This window comes from Balaenoptera borealis (genome assembly GCF_965194805.1).
Source record: "Balaenoptera borealis genome assembly, chromosome: 2".
In the NCBI taxonomy this organism is placed as follows: domain Eukaryota; kingdom Metazoa; phylum Chordata; class Mammalia; order Artiodactyla; family Balaenopteridae; genus Balaenoptera; species Balaenoptera borealis.
In genome coordinates, this window is record NC_138867.1 from 181,135,481 (window position 1) to 181,152,042 (window position 16,562).

At 53.7% G+C, this 16,562-nt stretch overlaps 2 protein-coding genes across 2 annotated transcripts in view; both read left to right on the forward strand.

Annotated features, from left to right (window-relative positions):
• Window positions 1–15,375, forward strand: part of SAFB2 (scaffold attachment factor B2) — a 61,376-nt gene extending 46,001 nt beyond the window's left edge. The window contains exons 20-21 of the transcript XR_014241209.1: window positions 7,741–7,853; window positions 8,425–15,375. The gene's annotated coding sequence lies outside the window, so the exon portion shown is untranslated. The remainder of the gene's footprint in view (window positions 1–7,740; window positions 7,854–8,424) is intronic.
• Window positions 4,759–15,375, forward strand: TINCR (TINCR ubiquitin domain containing). Its single transcript, XM_082379267.1, has 3 exons — window positions 4,759–5,132; window positions 7,741–7,853; window positions 8,425–15,375. Exons 1-2 carry the CDS (start codon window positions 4,873–4,875, stop codon window positions 7,742–7,744), a joined length of 264 nt encoding a protein of 87 aa, XP_082235393.1. The 5' UTR covers window positions 4,759–4,872; the 3' UTR covers window positions 7,745–7,853; window positions 8,425–15,375.
• Window positions 15,376–16,562: the final 1,187 nt, after the last annotated feature.

Genomic DNA, 16,562 nt, shown 5'->3' on the forward strand with positions numbered 1-16,562 from the left:
GTGCTATACAGTAGGACCTTGTTGTTTATCCATTCTATATATAATAGTTTGCATCTGTTAACCCTAAACTCCCAATCCATCCCTCCCCCATCCCCCCACCCCCTTGCCAACCACAAGTCTGTTCCCTATGTCTGTGAGTCGGTTTCTGTTTCGTAGACAGGTTCATTTGTGGCATATTTTAGATTCCACATACAAGTGATGTCATATGGTATTTGTCTTTCTCTGTCTGACTTACTTCACTTAGTATGATAATTTCTGGTTGCATCCATGTTGCTGCAAATGGCATTATTTCATTCTTTTTTTTTTTTTTTAATGGCTGAGTAGTATTGCACTGTATCCAATGGAGCTCCTTATATGGAAAAACTCATTCACAAGTTCTTCTTGTAAACATGATGTGGGCCCCCAGCCCCAGAAAAAAAAAACAAAAACCAAAAACACATTCAGCCCCTGGGCTTCCGGTTTGAGAGACCTCTGATCCAAGGGGACAAGTCTAGGTAAGGAAGCCTGTGTCACAAGAGGCTATTTGTGATTCGAGAATTTGGCAATGCCAAGTTCAGTGGGTATGTCACAGATAGGGGCAAGTTAGCAGAGCGCTGCCCCTCCCTTCCTATCTGCCTGCAGTATTAGTGGGACGCAGGCCCACATCCACACATATGCCTTCTGCCTCTGACAATCCATGCATTCTTTTCCCTGCAAGACAGCCAGAAGTGACGTGTTGAATGCCATTCAGGACCCCTGCTCTAGGATTCTTTTTTTTTTTTTTATGGCCATGCTGCATGGCTTGGGGGATCTTAGTTCCCTGATCAGGGATCGAACCTGGGCCCCGACAGTAAAGGTGCTGAGTCCTAACCACTGGACCACCAGGGAATTCCCTCTAGGATTCTAAAATGTTCGGGAGGAGGGGAGACTGTTTTGAGGATCTAGAATGCCGGGCACTCCAAGATTCTGGGAGTCCACGATTTTGGAGATCCCACGATTCTGAGCCTCCCAGGTTCCAGAACTCAGGGATTCACCGAGCTTGTCACTGCCCGCTTGGGTCTTCCATAATCGCCCGTGACAGATAATACAGTGTCTCAAAGCAGAAACCATGATCCCTCTAATCCAGCGACCCAGGCAGAGGGCCTGCCGCCCGGAGCCACCTGGCTTTTCCTAACGGCTTAATGAGAAAGTCAGGATTAATTGGAACTGGCACCCAGCACTCACAGGGCTCAGCGTGGCTGGCTTGGCCTCCATATGTTAAAGCCGAGCGTCTCTGGGTCTTGCTCTGACCTGTTCTAAACACCAGCAGGTGTGTTGCCTGAAACCTGGAGCTTAGCCTGACAAGGGAGGTGGCTGGGACCGTGGTGACCCAGTGCCACAGGTAGAGCCAGCCCGCCCACTCTCCCTGAGACAGTGTACACCAGCCTGGGCCCTCATTCTGTCCCTCCTCTGGGCCTCAGTTTCCCTCCTTTGTTCAGTGAGATCAGTCTCAGGTTTCCTTGTGGATTACATGTAAATTGCTCAGCGTGTGTGTTGTACTGTAATCCATCCTTGGGCACCTGGGTAGAGTCCCAGAAGGGATATAGCGACTTCTCATTTCAATAGCTATTATCAGAGAGATTATGCCATTTCACACTCCAAACCCCAATGTATAATATTGCTCTCTTCCCCAAACCCCAGCAACATGGTGAATTATCAAACTTTTTCATCCTTAGCAACCTGATAGATTTTTAAAAAGTATTTCATGATTGTTTTATTTTATATTGACCTTACCATGAGTGAGAATGAACTCCCTTTCATATGCTTGGAAGACATTTGTATTTCCTTTTCAGAAACTGTTTATGTCCTTTGCCTCTTTTTCTATTGAATTGTTGGCCCTTATTGATACCTGGAAGATTTTTACATATTGAGGAAATCAGTCTTTTGTCTATCATGTCTTGGAAAAGTTTTCCTTTGTCGATTGACCTTCTAGTATTTGTGTGTGTTTGTGTATGTGTGTCTATAGGAATTTTACATTTGTATGTAGTCAGTTATTAATCTTTTTTTAAAAATAAATTTATTTATTTATTTATTTTTGGCTTCATTGGGTCTTCGTTGCTGTGCGCGGGCTTTCTCTGGTTGCGGCGAGCAGGGGCGACTCTTCATTGCGGTGCACAGGCTTCTCATTGTGGTGGCTTCTCTTGTTGCGAAGCACAGGCTCTAGGCGCACGGGCTTCAGTAGTTGTGGCACGCGGGCTCAGTAGTTGTGGTGCACGGGCTTTGTTGCTCCACAGCATGTGGGATCTTCCTGGACCAGGGCTCAAACCCGTGTCCCCTGCATTGGCATGCATATTCTTAACCACTGCGCCACCAGGGATGTCCTGTAGTCAGTTATTAATCTTTTTCAAAAAAATTTATTTATTTTATTTATTTATTTTTGGCTGTGTTGGGTCTTCGTTGCTGCGCGTGGGCTTTCTCTAGTTGTGGCGAGCGGGTGCTGCTCTTCATTGTGGTGCACGGGCTTCTCATTGCCATGACTTCTCTTGTTGCAGAGCACAGGCTCTAGGCACACGGGCTTCAGTAGTTGTGGCTTGCAGGCTCTAGAGCTCAGGCTTAGTAGTTGTGGTGCATGGGCTTAGTTGCTCCATGGCATGTGGGATCTTCCTGGACCAGGGCTCGAAACTGTGTCCCCTGCATTGGCAGGCAGATTCTTAACTACTGCGCCACCAGGGAAGTCCTGTAGTCAGTTATTAATCTTTTAAATCATTAAAGGTGTCATGTCATGCTTCAACACACTGGGATTATTATTATTTTTAACTTCCACATTTTCTTCTAGTAGTTTAATAGTTTCTCTCTCTCTTTTTTTCTTTTTGCTTGGTTGGTGGGTGATCCATCTGAAATTAATTTTGCTCTTAGCTACCTTTAAAATCTCCATCTGAAATCTGATGGTTGTCTAAGAAGCTGTGTAGTTAAGTGGACAATAGCATGATGACTGAAACCAGGTGGCTAGGCTTCAAGTCCTGGCTCTGCCATTTTTCACTGTGTATCCTCAGGGAAGTCACTCTCTCTGAGCCTCACTTTACTCATCTGTAAAATGGGAGATAATAGTGTCATGTGAGAATTAAGGGAAGCTTTTATTTTTATTTTTTTTAAATCATGTACCTAGAAGGCCATCTGTCACTTAGCCCGTGGTGTTTTTTTTTTCTGCTTGCTATTTTTGTTTTTATTTGCTTTTCAATTGCACTTGACTCTCAGCGTAGCCAATTAGCCAGTGACTATGCTTCAGGAACATTTCTAAGTGCTTATGTGCAGTAATTTATTCCTCATAACAACCCCATTGGACAGATGGTGATATCGAGGCCCAGGGAGGTTAAGTTCCTTCCTGAGGAACTTCCAAGGGTCAGGGTCGGGATTAGAGCCCTCGATCTGCCCACTGCCCTGTTCTGGCCTCAGCCTCCCTCCCCCACTCTTGGCCACTGCTGGAGGAGGAGTTCCCACTGGGCTCCATCGTAACTAGCTTCTAAGTACAGACTGAATCTCTGAGGTCAAGTCAACATTCTGGATACCCAGAACTGGTCAGTCCTGTCCTGGTAGGTATGGCTGTGGAGAAGGGCAGGCAGCAGTCAAGGAAGGCTTTCAGGAAGAGGGTGCTTAGATAAGTAAGACTGGAGAGGCTGGCGGGGCCTGAGAAAGGGGTTGCAGGGGTGGGGGGAGGACAACATGGAAGCCTCCCCTGACTGTCACTGGCCACAAGCTTTGACTCTTGCTTCTCCCCACTAGGCACACAGTGAACTATATAGTTGGTGATCATGGGCAGGTACCTCCTTGGTGGGAGTGTTGAACTTCTACTCACCTGTCAAAGCCCCAGGGCTCCAATGCCTACTCATCTGGAAAGCCATCTCCCCCCCAACTGGCCTTTCCTAGCCTGGGGTCTCTCCTACTACTCAAACCCTGACCACATAGTACTGGGAATGTCTGTGTCCAGCTCTGGGTCCTTCACCCTCAACTGGGTGACCCTTGAGGGCAGGGCCCTAGGTTGGGATTTCTCTGGTGCCCAGCATTGCCCAGCCCAGCCCGGACACAGAATAAGTACTGGTTGAATATGTCTTGAAGGAAATAAGGGAGTAAATGAGAGTCAAATATGTGAGTGACAAATACAAACCTCAGACACGTCCCTCCAGGGCTCCCACCTCCCTCGGGATAAAAGCCCAAGTCCTCCCCGTGGCCCACAAGGTCCTGCATGACCTGCCCCATCCCCTCCCTGACCCCCCTCCTCCCTGTCTCCCCCTCGCTCGCTCTGCTCCAGCCACACAGGCCTCCTCGCTGTTCCTCCAACAGGCAGGCTCCGTCCTGCCCCAGGACCTTTGCACAGGCTGTTCCCATCTCAGCCTGCAGTAAGTACTCTTGATCATGACTCTGTGTGTGGTCGGCTCATTCCTCCTTCAGATCTCCATTCAAATGCCACCTCCACAGAGAGGCCTCCCTTGACCTTGATCCCTAAAATAGCCGGCCAGTCTCGAGCTCTCTTCCTCTTCTGGTCCCTCCCTGGCACTTCCCACGATCGGATGCACTGTGCATTTACATATTTATCTTTATGATGCGGCTCCTTTTCGTGCGTTTCGTCCCGGGTCACCCGGGGCGCCTCCATCCGCCTGGCTCGCAGTAGGCACTTAATACAGGTCGACGTAAACTAAGGGGCGTCTGCGGGTGGGGGCTAGGGGCCCGCGGGTCCACCCGCCGCGCCCCGCCCTCGTGGGGCCTCCAGTTTGCGAGCTGGGCGTGCCCGGGCAGGCTGGGCGCGGGCGCGGGCGCGGCGGGAGCGGGCGGCCGGGCCGGTTGGGCGGGTGCGGAGGGCGCGCGGGGCCCGGGCCGGGTCCGAGGGCCCGGGCCGGGTCCGAGTGTCCGGCGGGGGCCATGGAGGGGCTGCGGCGGGGCCTGTCGCGCTGGAAGCGCTACCACATCCAGGTGCACCTAGCGGACGAGGCGCTGCTGCTGCCGCTCACGGTGCGGCCGCGGGACACGCTCAGCGACCTGCGCGCCCAGCTCGTGGGCCAGGGCGTGAGTTCCTGGAAGCGCACCTTCTACTACAACGCGCGGCGGCTGGACGACCACCAGACGGTGCGCGACGTGCGCCTGCAGGACGGCTCGGTGCTGCTGCTCGTCAGCGACCCCAGGTGGCCGGGGGCGGGGACTGGGGGGCGACCTGGGAGCGGGGGCCTGGGGTTGGGGGGATAGGGGGCCCTGGCTGGGGTCCCCGGTGAGGGGTGAGTCAGGGCTGGGGGGAGACAGCGGGGCACAGGAGCGCCTGGCTGGCGTCCCCGGTGGGGCGGGAGGTGGGTCAGGATGGGCGGGGCCTGGGGGGCACAGGAGAGCCTGGCTGGGGTCCTGGATGGGGAATGCGGGGGGAGACGGCGGGGCACAGGAGCGCCTGGCTGGCGTCCCCGGTGGGGCGGGAAGTGGGTCAGGGCTGGGGGGAGGCCTGGAGGGCCTAGCTGGGGTCAGGGTGTTGTGGGTGGGATGGTTGCGGAAGGGTGGACTGGGGATCCTTTTCGTCCTTGTGGACTCCTTGGAGAGAGCCCGGCACTGAGAAAGGCCGGGAGCCTGGCTCGATTCCCCCTGCAGGCTTTCTTCTTTTCTCTCACTCTGTCTGCCTCTCTCCAGCCTCGCCGGTCTTTCTCACCATCTCTCTTTGTTTCCTGTCTCTCCCTCTCTCTGTGACACTGTCCCTGTTTATTTCCTTTCCGTCTCTGTCTCTCTACATCTCTCTGTCTCTCTGCATCTCTGTCCATTTTTGTCTCTGCTGTTTTTCTCTGTGGGTGTCTCTCTCTCTCTTCTTTTTCTGTTCATCCATCTCCCCCACTACCCCTGCCTTCCCCACAGTCCCATCCTGACCCTTGCTGTCCACACTCTGACCTGGCCGTTTGGGGTATCCAAAGAGGTCCCCTGGCCAAGGTGACCCGAGAAGAGTGGGTCTCCCAACCCAAGGAGGGGTCTGCAGAGAAGGGCAGCTGGGCTGTGGGAACAGCACATGTAGAGCCCTGGGGCAGCTTTGGGAAATGGTGGAGGCTGGTGCTTGGTGAGATTGGCAGTGAGATGGTGGAGATGGGCAGGGCCTGGTCCCAGAGCCTGGGGTGGAGGCACTGGGTGGGGGAGGGACTGGAGCTGTCTGTGTAACCCTGGAGTTTATGGGGGTCATGCTCGCTGGGCCCCTAGAGGCTTGGTCCACCAAGTCTGGGTGACGTTTTGAGAGCAGGAGCCTCAGATGCCAGTCCTGGAGGCTCAAGATGTGGTGGGAGGGCCTGCCTCTCCAGGCCCTCTCGAGGGAGGGTCTCAAGGGGTAGGAGGAGATGGATGGGATGGTGACCAGTGGGGGTTTGGGGCTTGGGGCTGGGAGAGGGTGTTGCTGGCAGTGGCCAAACAAAGCCTAGCAGCTGGATGATCCACAGACGTCTACACAGTCAATATTCAATATACAATACGCATTTATTGAGTGCCTACTGTGTGCCGGGTCATGTGCTGGGCAGCACTGGAACTCAGCAGGGACCCAGACAGACCAGGCCTGCCCTCACGGAGCCCACAGTCAGTCCAGTGGGAGAGACAGACAAGGAACCAAATAAACATATGTTCAAATGTCAGGTTGTAATAAGTGCTGTGGAAAGATGCAGGAAGGTTGAGAGTGATGGAGGTGTTGTTACCCTATCAACAGTGGCCAGGGGAGGTCTGTCGGAGAAGGTGACATTTCACAGTACAATGTGAAGGAGCTGATTAAACAAAGAGAACAAGAGTGGGCAAGAGGGTATTCCAGGAAGAGGAAACGATATGTGCAAAGGCCCTGGGGCAGAACCATGCCTGTGTGTTGGAGGAACAGCGAGGAGGCCTGTGTGTCTGGAGCAGAGTGAGCGAGGGGGAGAGAGGGAGGAGGGGAGGGCAGGGAGGGGACAGGGAAGGTCATACAGGGCCTTGTGGGCCATGGGGAAGACTTGGGCTTTTACCCTCAGGGAGGTGAGAGCCCTGGAGGGCTGTGGGCAGAGGAGGGGCAGGACCTGACTCAGGTACTCACAGGTGCCCTCTGGCTGATACAGGGAAGACAGACTGTGGAGGGGGCGGGGAGGGCTGGGGGTGGGGATCGGGGGACCAAGGTGGAGGTCTAGTGATGGTGAGTGATGGTGGAGGCTGAACTAGGATAGAGTCAGCATGCTGTTCCTCCGACTCTCTAGGCATGGTCCTACCTCAGGGCCTTTGCACTGCTGTTCCCTCCTCCTGCAATGCTTTCCACCTCCCTTCCTCAGCTCCTTCAGGCTTTTGTTCAGATCCTACCTCCTCAGTGTAATCTTCCCTGACCACCTGTTTAAAATGGCATCCCACCAACACCATACCCTACCCCTGCTTTATCTTTCTCTATACTTCCTTGATTATTTTTACTAATATTTTACTAATTTTTTTTTGCTCCATCTCCCCCACTAGACTGTAAGCTCTGTGAGGGCATTGTTGTCCATCCTATTCACTGCTGTTTCCCCAGTTCAGTGCCTGGCACATAGTAGGTGCTCAATAAATGTTCATTGAATGTATGATCTCTGGAGGTGAAGAAGGGGATGCTCAGAACATTTTCCTGGAGCTCTAGTGTTTCCTGGAAGCAAGAGAGAGGGTCTCGTGGGTGGAGGCGAGTCCGGGCAGACGCAGCAAGATACATTGGCCGGACACCGAGCAGACCAGGAGGCCTTAAGTGCCAAGGTGAGGGCTGCATGGGCCTGCAACCTGTATCTTTCTGTCCCCCTCCTGCAGGTAATCTGTGTTGGAGGACGTGGAGCCATGACCGAGGGGACCAGAGGTGCTGGCTGAAGGAGCAGGCTGTGGGTGGCGGGGGACATCTCCCAGGAGCCTTGACCTCATTGTGGGTAAGTCACTCCAGTATTTGGGACACAGAAGGGACCTTAGAGATTGTGGAGACCACAGACGGGTAAACTGAGGCTCAGAGAGGAGAAGAGAGTCATCTCTGATGACCATCACCCTTCTCCACACCCATATGCTTCTGGCCCCTGGGGCAGGGTCACTGGCCTTACCTTCTCACCTTTGAACTAACACATGGGCCTGAGTAATGCTGCCCTGAATTGCTGTGTGCCCTTGGGCAAATTGCTCCTCCTCTCTGGGCTCTGTTACCCCTCTTCCTTAACAATCAAAGAGTGGGCTTTGGTTGGCAGGTTTGGTTTAATTGCACTCTTTGCCTGCAATTCCTGCAACTGCCACCAGGTGGCTTCAAGTGCCAAGCTCCCCACAGGCTAAGGGCTATCCCTGTCCCTCCTGGAGGGCACCAGGGCCATCTCAAAGGAGGAGCTGGCTGCAGGTGTTGCTCTCCATGGGGCTGTTAGGGAAAAGGGAAGAAGGAAAAGTGGCCAGAGAGCTGGTGTTTCACCCTGCGAGGGGGCCTGGATTGAAATTGTCTTATCCCCTCCCTCCTGCTGTTCCAAGGTTCTGGGCTTCCAGCATAGATGGTGAAACACTGGCCTGCCCAGCTGCTGCCCACTGCCTGGGACACTCCTGATGGAGCCCCAGTCCCTGACGCTGACCTAGGATGTTGCTACTCAGGGCCAGCCAGCTTTCCAGCTGTGCTGTGTGATCCTGAGGATGTGGCTCCCGCCTTGGGGCTTCAAGTGCCCAGTCTGCATTGGGAACCACGTGCCATCTTGGGAGGCAGCCGGAGGATATCACATGAAGAGAAGCACAGAGGGGAGAGGAGCTTGGTGGGGGCATCACCCCCACCCGCCTGGTACATTCTCTCTGCCACGCCTCTACCCAAGCTGTGCCCCCAGCCTGAAGCACCTTTCACACCCCTCTCTGCAGCTCCAGTCCACCCAGGATTCCAGCCTCCTCCAGGAAGTCTTCTCAGATTCCCTCCTCCCCAGCCAGTGAGAACCTTGTCCTCTTTTGGGCCCCCTCAAGCCTCCTCTACTGTGAACAGCTTTGTCTGGGGGCAGGGGGTGTGTGGCCAGACACTCATGAAATCTCAAATGACTAAAGGTGGAGACTGGGGGACCCCAGCCCTCTCCCAGCGCTCCAGTGTCACACTGCACCCCTCCCCCAAACCCAAACCCCTCCCCACGTTGCACCCGTGTCCACCCCCGTGGCGGTGTCCTTCCCGTTCAATCCCACTGCTTTGCCCCCTGCACGGGGTCTCCTGGTTGTGTCTGAAGGGCTCTGGTTAAGTGGGCAGGGATTTGGGGGGGGCGGTGGCTGTGCCTGGCAGAGCACTGAGACATTGACGGTAATCATGGGGGTACTCCGGGCTATTCCAGGCAGTGTGCTGTAGGAATTCTGGGTATAAGACCCTCTGAGTAGGGAATTCCATGGCGGTCCAGTGGTTAGGACCCTGCACTTCCACTGCTGGGGTTCGATCCCTGGTCGGGGAACTAAGATTCCGCGTGGCGCAGCCAAAAAAAAAAAAAAAATAGAACGTTGGGACTCAGTTGGATCTCTGATCTGCGGCCATGAGGCGTCGGGTCCGCCGTGCAGACCCCCTTGGGTTGGGGGGATGCTGGCATGCAGGCCCTCGAGGGCCGCGTTCATGCTCTGGGTGCTGGCATCACAGGGCAGAGGCTTGGGAGCCTGGGAAGACATAATGTTTTAATTAAGAGTCGTGTTGGCCGCAGGGCCCAGAGCAGAAACAGGTGGATAATAAATCGTGGCCGCGGGGAGAGTAGTGTTCAGATGTGCGTTTGTCCATCAGGGGATGGGGACGGCCCCAGGCCTGCGGGGCTTTTCTCACTTCCCCTTGGAGGAGCCGCTCCGGGGCTGGCATCACTCCTCCTGGGACCAGGCAGCCCAGGCCCCTGCTCCTGCCTGGTTTTGGCCTCGGTGGGTCACGCAAACACTGGGGAACCTGCCCTCCAGGGCCCAGCAGGAAAGTGGGGCTTTTAATAGCCACCCCAGCTCCATTCCTCGGCTCCCACTACATGCCAGGGTCTGTGCCACGTCCTTGTCTGGCCTCCACTTACTCTAGTCTGTGAAGTGTGAGGCTCGGTGGTGGTGGTGACGATTATGGCCCATTTTACAGATGGGGCATCCAAGGGCACCCTGCCCCCTCTAGTCTGCTGCCCTGGCAACCCTTGAACTGAGGGGTCCCCAGCCCATGAGCAGGTCCCTGATAGAGGAATGGGGAGGGTTTCCCGCATCTTGGCTGAGGTGGGGGTGGGAGACAGCATTTTCAGGCCTTTTTGACATTTAACAAACAGTATGCAAATCACATGCAAATCACATGCAAATCATCACCCATTTCTTAAGCCTCAACAGCTTCGGTGTGTTCTGAAATAATAATGTTGGACCTATCCCTTGGTATTGGCTTGGAGGAGGGGTGCAAAGTTTTTCCCTTCGTCCCTTCCTTCCCCTTCCCTTCTGTTTTCTTTCCTTCCTCCCTCCCTTTCTTCCCTCCTCCCTTCCTTTCTTCCTGTTATCACTTTGCTCCCTTCACATTGTTTTTTGGAGGCCTCCCAGTCCTGAGATTAATACAAACAGCAAAAGTGGCTTCCAGCGTTCCCATTTTCCAGATGGGGAAACTGAGGCACTGAGAGGCACAAGCCTGGACTGAGATCCCAGAGCCACATTGTGGAAGGCATCCGCCACCAAGTGTCATCATGGACCAAAGTGGACAGTACCTGTGACCCAAGGAGGAGAGATGACAGTGGCTGGAGCAGGCCTAACAGGTTTTGGAGGAGCCAAGGGGAACTGTCCTTGGGTTTCTTGGCCTAGAATGGCAGGCTGCCCGGCTTGGATCTGGAGAAATCTGACACTGACTGATCTTACTCCTCAAGTCCTTCTTTGTCCTGCTACTCCATCAGCATGTTCTTTGAATTTGGGCCACAGCCTCTCTGCTCAGTTTGCATGCCCTACCTTTTCTGTTTGCAAACTCCTATTCATCCTTCCAAGCCCCAGCTCCAGTGCCCCCTTCTTCATGCAGTCATTTCTGATCCTCCAGAAGAGCTTCCACTTCCCTCTGGGCTTCTGTTGCCCCAGATCTCTCTCTCTCTCTCTCTCTCTGGTCCAACCCTGACCCTTTTGGAGACAGCAGCATTACTGGACACTCTGGCTTGTTTCCAGCACTTGTCTGATTATCACACACCTCCAGACTTTTGTATTCTCTGCCCAGAATGTCCTTTTGGGTCTTTTTCACCTGGAATAGTCCTACATTTTCAAGGTCCTGGCACTAATACCCCACCTCCATGTGGGCTCGACAGCTCTCTCCCAGTCGGCCTCTGGGTCCTGCAGCCTCCATCCCTTCATCCCTGACCCACAGGACGGGGAGGTCTGTGTGTCCTCCCAGTCTTAGGAGTTGCCTCTGGCGCCCCAGGATCACCTAGGCTGGGACTACAGGGTGATCCTGTAGTACAGTACAAATTCAGTACAGAGGGACAGAATTTGAGTAGGTACGGAATAAAAGACTAAGTGTTTGGAAACAACGCCAAGTTCAAACTCCCTCACTTAGCCTTGGGCTTCACTCTCCATTGACAGTTCAGTCCTAAGCATGTCCTTCGCCCTTCCCTCTCGTTCAACTCCAGAACTCTGCACAAGTCATTCCCTCGGCCAGGAATGGTTTTCCCTTGACTCCTATTCTGGGTGACCCCAAGCCAGGCCCCTCCCATCTCTGCGCTGTGAAAATGGGGGAAGTCTGGTCCCCCCAGGGCCTCTCAGGCTCCTGGCTCCACCCCAGGAGCAAGTCCGGGCTGCAAGGAGTTTCGGGTGAGACCTGGCAGCCACCATCTCTCCCTGGGGCCCGTGGCGTCCCGGGGAGGGGCCACCTCCCGCCTTGGCTGCCCACTTGCTTTGTGCTCCCAGAAGTTCGAGGGGAATTTTCCTGGGTGGCAAGTAAATCCAGGTGGTTCCCAGAGGAGGCATCTGTGGCTCAGCCAGAAACTGCAGGCACCTGGACTTTCTGCTTTAGTTCTGTTGTGCCCCTCTCTCTCTCTCTCTCTCTCTCTCTCTCTCTCTCTCTCTCTATCTCTCTGTGTGACTCCAGGCCAGATTCTGGCATTCTCTAACTCTGCCCATTAGTTCAACGGGCATTTATCGAGTGAGCTCTGTGTGCCCGGCCCTGTGCTGGCTGCTGGAGATACCAAGACAGACTTTGCTTCGGCTGCTGTAGACAGTGGGGCAGGTTGTTCACTGCACAAAAACATCCAGCTGGGTGACAGGGCCTCAGGAAGGGAAATCTTTTCATAATTCACACAAAGTCTCCTATACAGGTTAGTGGTGGTCCTGACCCTGATGCCTCCCCCACCCCCTGTGTCTCCATCTGTCTCTGTGTCTCATTCAATCTCTTCTCTATGTATCTGCCCCCATTTGTCACTCTTTCTCTCTGTGTCTCTTGATCTCTGCTCTCCACTCTCTCTATCTGAGCCTCTCTGTCTGTCTCCATCTCTGTCTCTGTCTCCTTCCATGTCTCTGGCAGTTTATTTCTGTTTCTCTCTCTCCATACCCCTGTATCTGTCTCTCATATCCCCTCTCAAAAGGGACATTCTTTCCCCCTGATGCTCTGAGCATGACCTCTGGGTGTTTCCAAAATTTGCTGGGTCCATGCGTTCTGTAATCACTGATGAAGCACCTCCAATTTGCAGGGCACTGAGGACAGCGTGGTGACTAGGACACCCAGCTGTTGGCCCTCATGGGGCTTGAGGTCCAGCAGAAGAGACAGAAGCTGCAGGGTGGGGGGCTGCTCCTAGGATCCTGGAAACCCCTCCTCTGGGCTCGGCCCACACTCTTCTGAATGACCTTGGGTGGTCCTTGTCCCACTCTGGGCCTCAGTTTCCCCACCTACCCAAGGAGGGAGGTGTTTAAGGTGGCTGGGCCAGAAGCTACTTGCAAGGCCTAGGCTGTTTGTTGGCAGAGAAATCCTGGCTCATCCCCACACCCAAATGGGCTTGAAAGAATCCTCCGAGGGGAAAACAGTTGTAAGAAAAAAGAAAACAAAAAATCAGAGTCCAGCTTCCCTGGTGGCACAGTGGTTAAGAATCTGCCTGACAATTCAGGGCACACGGGTTCAAGCCCTGGTCCGGGAAGATCCCACATGCTGCGGAGCAACTAAGCCCATGCGCCACAACTACTGAGCCTGCGCTCTGGAGCCCGCGTGCCACAACTACTGAAGCCTGCGCACCTAGAGCCCATGCTCCGCAACAAGAGAAGCCACCGCAATGAGAAGCTCGCACACTGCAACGAAGAGTAGCCCCCTCTCGCCGCAATTAGAGAAAGTCCACGCACAGCAACGAAGACCCAATGCAGCCAAAAAAAAAAAAAAAAAAAATCGGAGTCGCCTGCCCAGGCTGCTGTCTGACTCACCTGGGGTGGGAGCAGCCTCACTGCCATCCCCCAGGTCATCAGAGAAACTTCCTGCCTCTTCCCCTGATGGCCCCTGGCTATCCACTGAAGGCTGCTGGCCTCACCGTGATGGCTCTAGGCCTGGCACTGACCTCACACTTGTGCTCTGAGCTCCAGACCCACTTAACCCCTTGCCGGGCCCCAAGTGGGAGAAACTCTTTCCAGCCATAGGGCCTTTGCATGTGCTGTGTCTACATTTGGAGGACCCTCTCCCCACCCCTTATCTTTCATCCTCCGATTTGCAGGTTCAATGTCACTTCCTTGGGGAGGCTCTAAACAACCACGTTCCCTCGGTCTTGCATTCACACAGTATCCTGTTCTATTCCTTTGTAGCATTAATTATTTATATTATTATTCATTCAATGTATTATTTTCCCCACTTGCCTCTGGGCACCGTGAAGGCTGGGATGAGGTCTGCTCTGATCACTGATGGATCGCACAGCATTTAATAACCCAGAGTAAGGGAATGGGAGCTAAGGACTCCCTCCCTTCCCAGACTCCCTCAGGGTCCCCCGCCCCAGTTTCTGTCACCACTGTGTCCAGCTCCAGGTGGCCACGGGGCACAGAGCCTCGGGATTGGGATTCCAGGCACTCTGGCTCCTGACGCTTTGATAAATGGGGGAAATTCAGAATTAATTATTGACTGCTGCGCCGAGCTGGCCTGATCTGGACAGATAAAGAGTGTCCTCACTGCCACGTCTGCCCAGCACTTCTCAGGAGTTTATTAGAGGTTGGGAGGCAGCTGGCTGAGGGGAGAAGCCCAGAAGGCACTGGAGCCAGATGGAGCTGGGTGCAAAGCCTGGCTCTGCTGGGCCCCGTTGTAAGGCCACAGCCTTCCTTGGATCTCATTGCCCTCGGGGGCAGGTCGCGCAGGACCTTGTGGGCGGAGGGGAGGACTTGGGCTTTTACCGCGAGGGAGGTGGGAGCCCTGGAGGGCTGTGGGCAGAGGAGGGGCGGGGCCTGACTCAGGCGCTCACGGGCGCTCTCTGGTGGCCACTTCTGGGAGGACAGGCTATGGGGGGTGAGTTTGGGAGCCAGGGGACCAAGGGTGGAGGCAACTGCGCTGGTCCAGGTGAGTGATGATGGGGGAAGAGAGTTCCAGGCAGAGGGAACATCCAGTGCAAAGGCCCTGAGGCAGGGTCGTGCCTGGCGTGTTGGAGGAACAGTGAGGAGGCCCATGTGTCTGGAGCAGAGTGAGGGGGTGGGGAGAGGGAGGAGGGGAGGGCAGGTAGGGGATAGGGGCAGGTTGTGCAGGACCTTGTGGGGAGGACATGGGCTTTTCCTCCCAGGCAGATGGAATGTGGTGAGTGTTTGCAAGAGCGAAAGCTCTGAGGGGAAGGCTGGTCGCAGTGTCTCTGGATCCCAGACAGGCGATGACCCCACCCAGGAGTCAAGGGTTTGAATCATGCCTCTGCCTACCCTTAGCTGAGTGAACTGAGGCTAATGACTTGCCCTTCTGGGCCTCAGTTTCTCATCTGTAAAATCGGTGCAATAGTAGACCACTCTCTCACAGTGGTGAGCCTCACAGGAGCTCAGGATGGGTAGGAGCTGCTGGCTCCATGCAACAGTCACGATTGGGATTAGGGTGAGGAGAGCAAGGCACTGGCCTTCGCACAAAACTTAGGGGGCCTGGAGGAAGGTGGTCAGAAGATACAAACTTCCGGTTATAAGAAAAATAAGTACCAGGGATGTAATGTACATGATGACTGTAGCTAACACTGCTGTAGGATATATAGGAAAGCTGTTAAGAGAGTAAAAGCTGGGGCTTCCCTGGTGGTCCAGTGGTTAAGACTCTGTGCTTCCACTGCAGGGGGCCCGGGTTTGATTCCTGGTCAGGGAACTAAGATCCCGCAAGCTGTGCGGCACGGTTGGAAAAAAAAAAAAAAGAGAGAGAGAGAGAGTAAATCCTAGAAGAGTTCTCATCACAAGGAGAAAAAATGTTTCCCCTTTATTCTTTGCTTTTTATTGTATCTATATGAGAAGACGGATGTGAGCTGAACCTATTGCGATAATCCTTTCACAGTATGTGTAAATCAAACCATCATGGCCTTAAACTTATGCATGGATGTATGTCAATTATTTCTCAGTAAAACTGGGGGAAAAAAAAAACTTTGGAGGCGCTGCCAAATTCAGTCATTCAGATAAATACTATTTTAATGCAACATTTGAAAAAACTGCCAATGAATGCAAAAACATCTGCAATGAACAAAGTATCTAAGTGTTAAATATTGACAGGCTCTGACCCCTACACTGGCTCCACCCTGCCGCCCTCGCCTCACCCTATTCCAGGTGCTGCTGCACCTGGGAGGCCATTCCTCCTGCCCAGCCTTCCCTCCCTGCGGTAAAGGCCTCTGATTAAACCTTCATTCCAGATAATTAAGCCCAGGGATCTGGGGGCCTAGCAGTGATGCAGGAGGGAGGCCCTGGTGGGGGTGGGCCAAGCTGGGCCTCCCCCTCGGGAGAGGAAAGGCCAAGAGGGAGGTCACTGAGTACCTGGAGCGGAAGCCCGAACTTAATTAGCCCCTCAGGATTAATTACTAGGCCCAGGAACAGGCTGAGAAATCTATTACCGAGTGGCTCCTGGCTCCAGGCTTCCCTCATTCTCGCCATCATTTTTCTCTAAACCTCCTCCTCATTCTTTTCCAACAAAATATATTTATTAAAAAAATGCAACTTTATATCCTACCATGAAAACCCAGATACATATTTTCTGAGCAGAGTAGATGGTATATAAATTTGGGGAGCTATACACTGAAGTAAATATATAACTGTTAAAAAATGATCTACCTGGTTCTGTTTGGGACCATGGCAACAGCTGTGAGCAATGAGTATGTGCTGAGTGTTTACACACTCTTCTTAGCTCATCTTCTCACAACATCTCTGGGGGGGGTGCAAGCTATCAGCGCCCCCATTTTGCAAGAGCTTTCTGACACTAGGATCTGTGCTCTGGGGCCCCACAGAATAACCCAGAGTGGGTTCTGACTTGAGATCTTGTCCTGCAAAGCCCCGACAGGCTGTTCTGTGAGCCACTTTGTGTTCCAGTTGAGCTCAGACCTTGTTACTTTTTGCTTTCTGCCTCCAAACATTTACCTTGGCTGCTCCCTCCCACCAGAAACGCCCCTCCTTCACGCCCCTCCTTCGTATGTGTGAGTCTGCCTCGGTTTTCAAAACTCAGGGGCACATGTCTGCAGGAGGTTTTCTTTGTGAACCCCTAAATTGAGGCTTCACCCACCCACCCCACCACA